We start from the raw sequence: 8,759 nt of genomic DNA, 5'->3' as shown, positions 1-8,759 counted from the left end.
TGTGCTAAAACATTTTGGTTCACATCAATTTATTACACATTGTGACCAAGTACAAAATACAGTTGAACTATGCAGTTTATTACAGACCATCATCATTACTATATCATAATATAACTTTTATTTTGTATATCGTTGCATCAACTAAACATACAATAGTAAGACTAAATGTAATTATTGCAAGGAGAGTGCAAATGATCACAGTATGAAGCATAACAAATATGCAATGTACAGAGTCAAAGCTTTAAGGATGTGGTTAATGTAACGCATATAGACATATGTGAAGATGATGATGTAATGCTGTAGTGGCCAATGCCAGTGGGAGTCCCGTGTCTTGTTGATGAGGCCAGTGGCAGGTTGGAAGAAACTCCTCCATTAGGGGACTGCTTCAAACAGTTTGTCCAGGGAGGCTTCCTTTACAATTTGTCCTGCCCATCTATGGGTCCAGGAGCTGGAAACCACACTGTAGACTTGAAGAGTCACACAAGGTGATTTTTTTTTTTTTTTCTACATACTATACTAAAGATTTATTATGACTTTTTCGACATACTTTGACTTTTTTGTTTTTTATCACTTTTTCCTGCATACCATACTATTATTTTTTCGACACACTATACTATGACTTCTTTCATGACTTTATTGACATACATTTTTTCAACACTATACTATGACTTTTTGCGACGTGTGACTTTTTTAATGACTTTTTCCACCATACTTTTCTATGACTTTATTTGACATACTATGGCTTTTTTATGACTTTTTCAACACTCTATACTATGACTTCTTTCATGAATTTTTTAACACTTTTTTTTCGACATACTATTACTTTTTATCACTTTTTCTGACATACTATACTATGAATTCTTTGACTTTTTTGACATACTATGACTTTTACGTTTTTCGACATACTAGTCTGACTCTTTTTGACATACTATACTGTTACTTTTTGAAACATACTATAGTTATGATTTTTTCCGACATACTATAGTGTGACTTTATTATGAGATTTTTTTTCCAACCTACTGTATTATGACTATTTGCCATACTATACTATTATTATTTTTGACATGGTATACTAGGACTTTTTTTAATCACTTTTTCCAACATTCTCTACTTTGACTTTAATACCTTTTCCTACATACTATGACTTTTTTTCGATATACTATACTATGACTTTTTTAAATCACTTTTTCCGACATACTATACAATGACTTTGTTTGACATACTATACTTTTACTTTTTTGACTGACTACAGTTACATTTTTCATGACTTTTAACATGCTATAATATGACTTTTTCTGACATTCTATACTGTGACTTTGTTTGACACACTTTACTATGACTTTAATACCATTGTGTTACTTTATGGGGGGTTTTCTACATACTATAATATGACTTTATTCGGCGTACTATAATAGGACTTTTTTTAATCACTCTTTCGACATACTATACTATGACTTTTTTTCAATTGTTTTCAACATAGTCTACTTTGGCTTTTTTCTACATTCAATACTATGACTTTATTCAACATACTATACAATTCATTTTTAATGACTTTCCATAGGCGCCAAACTGCCCACTGCTCCTAATACTAGGATGAGTTACTGTTTGGAAGAAATCTCTGGCGCATCTCAAAAGATGAAACGAGTCACTTGTGAACAAAATATCTTCTACCTAACCTTAGAAAAATAAATTTTGTAAATCTGATGTTTGTTCCAAGTAGAGGTTTTGTGATGTTGTTTAATAAAAAGAAATGTGCTCAAACATGTTTGGTTTACACCAATTTATTACACATTGTGACCAAGTACAAAATACAGCTGAACTATGCAGTTTATTACAGACCATCATCTGTCCTTGGGATAGTTAAAGTGTAGTCAAGAACAGGTTTGAAAATGCACAAAAATAAGGGTTCAGTATACTTGTAAGAAGAACCAAATCTAGTTCAATAAAAAATAATCCTCCGCCAAAAATCTAAAACAGCCTTACAAAACATTACAAAGTACATACAGAAATTACTTTTTGCTCCAAAGCACTTGAAGGCAGATTACTGTGACAGGCACAAGTTACAAAAAGCCTTAAATAACTCAAGGATTCTCATCGCTACAACAAAATCTGGGGGGGGGGGGATAAATCAACCAAACCAATTTCAACACAAAGCTGATGATCAAATCAGAATAATTCATATAAATAAAATGTTCTTTTGTGAAAGTTTAATAGCGTACTCTGTACCGTAACGCCACAGTAATAATTGAATTCCACACATTGAACAATTGAATTGGAAACAAATTTATAACACACACACACACCAGTCTAATCAATTACACATCAAAGCATATTCTTCTGATACAATGTGACCAACCAAGTACAGTGTGAGGAGAGAGATTAGGCAAAGACTGAAGGCCACTGAGCACACACTTTCTACATCATACAAAGATATATATATTTTAAATGTATTATGGACAAACTCCCCAAATAACACACTGTATTTTTATATCTATTTTAAACAGAACATAAGACTTTAATCTGAGTAACAGCATGAGGTCAAAATATCTGAAGTCGGGGAGCGTGTGCCGGCTCAGATGCCAACGAGATCCTCTTTCTGTGTAAGAGTTTTGGTTTTACAGGTCCATCGCTCTAACGTGTAGTGATTTATCTTCCTTAAATTAAATGTACAACCACTTTTTTTAAATCAAGAAATAAGGCTCAATATGAGAGACCAGATTCCAGTTTAGATATTAACATACCGTCTCCATCAAACCGAATAATCTGGATTTATTCCCAACTCTGTGGCAGTTGAGTGAACCACCACAGGTCTGCACATATGAGTCCCTGTATTCGAACTTACTGAATGCATCCTTACACTGAGGAGCAATCACAGGATTGAAACCATTAGTAGAGAACTTTTTACAGTGGGAGACACAAAACTGCAATGGTGGCTACATTTTTATTTTAATACTTTCCTAATGTCATCTGAGCCGAACAGAATATAAATCTATTGAGGTAAACAAACCAACATCTTACACAGCCACGGTAGCATACTGAATTCCCTGCCTTCCTGACTACTGCGACACTGTGAGGCCCTACAGAGCCAGGCCTGTGGTTGAGCTGGTGGGAACGACTGAGGGAAAGGTCCTTTGGGTCAGTAGGTTGCATGTTGTTGTTGTTTTTTTTTTAATCTATTTTTTGTGTGTTTGCTACGAGGTGCAGCAGAGGCAACAGGGAGTATACACACCTACACACTTATCAATATTAAAGGTGCTTTGAATGTCTGAGGTTTGGAGACGATACATTCATACTGCGGTAGAGGCACAGCTGAGGGACAGATAGACATCGGTAGTGGTGGTTTCAAAGTTAGGATCTAAGGCACTCAAATGACACTATGGCACAGCTAGTTAAAATTTAAAAAATGAGAGAAGAAGAAGAATCACAAACACCACACACCACCACTCAAAGTTACACATCCAATAAAAAGGTACTGCACATAGTCATTCACAGTTGCAACAAAAACAGAAAGAAAATGTAGACCTGTGTTATGCCCCTGTGAGTAAAAAAAAAAAGAAAGAAGAATAATAAGTGAGCTTCCATGGAGAAAGATCACTGTCCATATAGTTGCTAGTGAGGGAAGGACTGACATTGCTACTTTCTTTTCTATGTACATTGCACACACTGACTGAAGAGGGACACCGTGAGCTCAGCCCCAAAAGCCACTTTAGGTTTCGCCTTTTAGAGGGAGATGCTGGTCCTTGTAGCCTTGTAGTCCGGCCCCGTTCAGACTTGACTCACATCTCCTGCAGAGGGTGGCTCATTTCAATCCTCTCTCTTTTGACAGCTGGTTCAGTAGGGCCCCTGGACGCATCAGCATCACTGCCAAGGTCACTCATCTCATCAGAGAAGGACGCATCTAGTGGCACAAAAACAGCGAGGGAATGTTAAAATAGTTCATTTACAACTATGAGCCTAAAACCAGTCACTGGTGCAGAGAATGTAGAACAACAGAAGCAAAGGGACAAATACAGTTGGGTTTAAAGCTATAGTACAAATCTATTCCCACAGTATTAAAAGATTACACAAAAGATTGTATACTAAGCATTTAAATAGCAAATCATACCTAATTTTGTTATTGTCAACAAATCCCATTGAAACACAAAAATATGTAACCGTTATTGTCCTCAACTTTGGCTTTGGTGAACCAAGTCATCAGACATTTGGGGGTAATTGTGATATTTGCCTACACATGAAATACTTGGTGGAAAGATTTATTAAGATTTAATGTACAATCAACTGAACACTGTTGTTTTTTTTAAGAATATCCCCACACTGATCCGTTTAACATTTTTTGCGGAAAAACCCAGATCCAGTTAGTTAAAACTCTCAGTTAGCACAATCAGACTAATATCAAAACTAACAGTGTATAATACAGGCTTACCTTTTTCCATTAGTGATGGTATCATAGAGGTCAGATCACTGAACTGTGATTAAAGAGATGAGAGCGCATTAGTCAACAAAACAACTCTTTTATTTATCATTATGATTAAAATGTTCTTTTAAACTAGAGCAGTTTATACATAAATATCTTCTTTCTTACCTCTCCCATGACAGCAATAGGAGTTTCTCCGGTGGCTTGAGCCACTCTGTGTTCCACCAGGTAAAACATGTATTCATCATACAGCAGGCGAATCAGGTGGAAGGAGCCAAAACTGGCTGCACTACGCAGGGTCAGGTCTCTGATCACCATGGAGCTACAGGAAGGAACAAACAAACAGATAATGTATAAAATGCTGTTTGTAGTAAGGAAAGTGAAACAACAAACTCACTAGTCCCCCCTCGTACCTGTAGAAGGACCATTTAAGCAAGAACTGGCGTGCAGCTTTGGGGAAGCTGGGGCTGCCCTGGTGAGGCTTCAGGACCTGAGAGACCACATTGTCGAGCCAGGTAGCCCACTGGTCCAGAGAGCTCTGCTGCTGCAGGGTGACCTTAAAGTCCTGCTCCAGACGCTGAACCACACTTTCGTCACACTGACATACCCATGATGCCTGCTCCTGTTAGACACAACAAATACACCCAACCACATTTAGCAAGAATCCACAAGCAAGAAACGGAAAACAGAGAGTTGAAGGGAATCAACCGTCTGCACCTTCTGACATTTTTTAAACAGGGAAGCTGTGAGATATGCTAACCTGGACGTTGGCAAAGTCCACCCGGTTGAGGTCAGAGAGCATCTGGTTGATCTGGGAGGTGTTCTGGAGGACGGCACGGGCTGCTTGGGCCAGGTGGTTCAGACTGGTGTAACGTCTCAGCGTCTGGGCAAATGCACTGACCACCGCCACCTACACCAGAGAGACAGAGAGTCCACGATAAACCCTGAAATTTGATGTCACTATGTTTTATTATTATAACCAAATTATGTCTTAAATGCAAGATGTTAGAAACTAGTGTGGGTTTCTAGGGCTGTCTGTCAGAAGTTCACCAAAATGAACATGTAAATGTGATGCTGCTTCTTGCATCTACATAAACTTGAACACTCTTTAATGCGTAGATCTACTCTGGTGGTCAGCATCACTCTGTGACAGGTTCTGTGTGTAGTAATATATAACACTCATGGATCACAAATCAGCCACGTGAGATGATTATAGGTAACTGTCAAGATTGGATATGTGAGGAACTGATCTGCGCACGACACATGTTTTAATATCAAACTGTTTAGCGGCTGTAGAAAAGGAGATTTTCTTGTTACCTTGGTGCGAATAATCTCTTGAGGAAAGTTGGTCATGGCATTAGTCAGCCAGCCCTCCAGACTCTTGGCAAAGTTACGGATGGCCTGAGTGAGAGTGCCTGAAGACATAGAACAGCCTGGATTACAAACAGACTTCACTACAATCATAAGTAGAGTTATGCAAACACAGCCAACTTGTGTGAAATTCAAGCAGATCTGGAAAAGAAAATACCCTTATTTCTGTTTTATTAAACACCTAATCATTTGTGCTTCAACATTAATTTAATGGCATGGCTGATACTTGTGAATTTGACTGTTAGCATGATATTAATAAATACATGCCCAACAGTATCTGTTTACAACCCTGCTCAAAAACGGGACTCCTTTATCTGTATGAAAGCACAAAAAGTAATAAGATATCGTTTTGTGTTAGGCCACCTTGTTACTATTGTTTGAGCTGTAGCTTTAACATGATGTTAATAAAAGTCTTGGCTGATGTGTTAACTGGTCTCTGTTGTCTCACACAAACAGACTTAACTACACTGTGTATGCATAAAACATCGTACTGAGGTTTCAAATAGGTAATACTGGAACACTGAGAATTAGATTTAGCTGAATTGATATTACTTGTGTGTATTCTTTGTATTTAAGTGAGGTCATTCAAGAGTTTGAGGATTTTGGCAACCACTGACAACTAACACACACGTCTTAATACATTGTACTATGTCATAGTATCTTATTGAAATCATAATGGATACAGATATCAATAGTACTGACTGGGAACAGGACGTAGCACATCAGGGATGAGGATCTCTACCAGAGCCTGGTAGAGGATGTGGTCACAGCTCCTCATCCATAGTCTGACTGGTTCATATTTACACAGAGACACCAGCTTGTCTCTGGGGATCACACCCTCCATGTCGTCATCACTACACACAGACGGGAGGGAAAAAAACTTAATTTAGCTTAATTTAAAAGTAAGTACAGTAGTAGTTCTCTTTTCAACACTGAAGCCTCAGCTCTTCCTGTCTATGTCATCTGACCTGTTGGGGATGGTGGTATTTCCGTCACTAGATGGCGGTGTTGAATACCAAAAGGTCTGCCAGAGTTTCTCAATGTAGTGGAACTGGAGGTTCATTACCACATCCAAAGTAGCCTGCAGGAGAGGGGGAGGAAGGGGGGGACAAAACATACAGAGCTGAACCATGGCAACCAGACACACAACAAAGTTTCTACAGGCAGGAAAGCAGCCTCTCGCTCACTGCAGGCCTTCCTGGTTAGACAATGAGCCAGCTCAAACACAGCTCCCTGCACATTAATCATCAGGAGGATCCGAGAAGCCACGTTTAGGCTTCATCTGGAGTTTTTTTTGGGGGTTGATTTCACTCAGTTATTTTTGATCTTGGTTTCCTTTAAAAAAAAGCAGATTAGTATCATAGATCTTTGCATGCATTTGCCTCCTTTTAGCAGCGAGGCACTGACCTGAACTAACCCACTTGATTTCCTTTTTCCTGTTCATATGTATGAGGCTCTTAGAAAGCAGAGTATGCTGCACTCAAGTGAACACTGAAAGACTGCAAGAGAAGCTGTGGCTGTGATCTAAAATGATAAAACTACAGTTCCAGGGCTTTGTCAGAGAAGAAGCAGTAACCTGGTTCTAAACTCTAAACCTGAACACGCATACATCAAAGTAAAACCGTAAAAGTTATTCAGTCCGCCTGCCTCCACATGAGGTCAGACTCTGTTGTTTCTAGTTCAGTGTATTTCTACGTTGAGCGTATGATTCACACCGTGCAAAGAGATTCTCTCCAGTCTCTGTGTGGCAGGACATGCACTTGCCGCTGGATCTTGTTACACAGCAGCGGAGGCTTCAATCACATGATATGTTTTTGCTTCCTCTCCAGCTGTTGCCATGGCAACCTTGTTTACGGTTGCCCCGGGCAACAGGTCAAACACAGAACTCCAAAACAAAAAAGGAGAATTCCCCATCCCCGCTAAACTAGAGCGGGTTTTTGCCTCCACAGTTTTTGCACCACACAGGAAAAACAACTTGCCTGACAGAGAAGAAAAAAAGTGCGGAGGAGACATAACACATCTGTGCACATACACATCACATGTGGTCAACAGGGTGATTTACTAAACACCTAATCATTTGAGCTTAACCATTAAATTATTGGCATGGCTGACACCTTAATATTTGACTGTTGTTACCATGACATTAATGGATTCAAGTCCATTTACAGCTCTGCTCAAAAACTCTAACTTTAACTGCATGAAAGTAAAATAAGAAATAAGATTTTTGTTTTTAACGCTTTAGTCAACTTTATTTGTGTTGTAACTTGAAATGATGTCAATAAAAGTCTTGGCTAATGTGTTAATAGGTCACTGTTGGCTCACAAAAAAAGTGAAATGCATAAACATTACACACAGAGAGGCAATGAGAGCTGTGAGAGTGACAGAAATGTGCTGGCAAACAAAGACAGGAGCCCATGTGCCTGTCCACAGACAAGGCAACACAAAGGCCCACAGGGAGGCCACCACAAAGACACCAAGATGTCCACCCAGCGCGCTGAAAGGTTAATTGGCATGTCTTGAAAGCTGCACAGAGATGAAAAGACGGCTGGAACAAAGGGAGCGTGGTGAGGCTGGACAAGGGAAGGGCAGGGCTAATATGATAAAGCCAAAGCATCGCTGCTTTAATCACAGCCTCACTCCTGTCTGAAAAAAATATATACCAAAATTTGAATCTTCAATATTATTTCTACTCTTCTCATGGCCTGTGCATTTCATTTTGGCGGGTTATTCTTCTGCCTACTCACATTGTTCTACCAAGAGACTATGAGCCCTGCAACCTGTGAGATGTCATTATGCAATGCACTGTTTCTTCATCTTTATACTGAAAGATACTTTTATACTGATACTTTATCCTCTTACAGTTCTTCATAGATGTTTCTGTTGAAGCTGCACACCTCTTGACTGCTGTAGTTTGCTTCCATTGTGCCTCCTGTTTCCAGATAGGTACATCCACTTATTAAACCAATACACTATG

The 8,759-nt window shown here is 39.0% G+C and overlaps 1 protein-coding gene across 3 annotated transcripts in view; it reads right to left on the bottom strand.

Moving 5' to 3' along the window:
* Positions 1-1,765: 1,765 nt before the first annotated feature.
* Positions 1,766-8,759, bottom strand: part of rfx2 (regulatory factor X, 2 (influences HLA class II expression)) — a 28,161-nt gene continuing 21,167 nt past the window's right edge. For all 3 annotated transcript variants that reach the window (XM_068707586.1, XM_068707588.1, XM_068707589.1), the window contains 8 exons: positions 6,754-6,866; positions 6,488-6,639; positions 5,732-5,829; positions 5,175-5,324; positions 4,828-5,036; positions 4,583-4,736; positions 4,424-4,466; positions 1,766-3,898 (listed from right to left, as the gene is read on the bottom strand). In XM_068707586.1, coding sequence (XP_068563687.1) covers positions 3,777-3,898; positions 4,424-4,466; positions 4,583-4,736; positions 4,828-5,036; positions 5,175-5,324; positions 5,732-5,829; positions 6,488-6,639; positions 6,754-6,866 — 1,041 coding nt within the window. In that variant the 3' untranslated portion in view covers positions 1,766-3,776. The remainder of the gene's footprint in view (positions 3,899-4,423; positions 4,467-4,582; positions 4,737-4,827; positions 5,037-5,174; positions 5,325-5,731; positions 5,830-6,487; positions 6,640-6,753; positions 6,867-8,759) is intronic.

The sequence above is a fragment of the Cebidichthys violaceus genome, unplaced genomic scaffold, assembly GCF_023349555.1.
Source record: "Cebidichthys violaceus isolate CVI_PGR_0920_01 unplaced genomic scaffold, fCebVio1.0.p SCAF_13, whole genome shotgun sequence".
Classification (NCBI taxonomy): domain Eukaryota; kingdom Metazoa; phylum Chordata; class Actinopteri; order Perciformes; family Stichaeidae; genus Cebidichthys; species Cebidichthys violaceus.
Note: the sequence above shows the minus strand (reverse complement) of the source record. Positions and strands in the feature narration are given on the sequence as shown.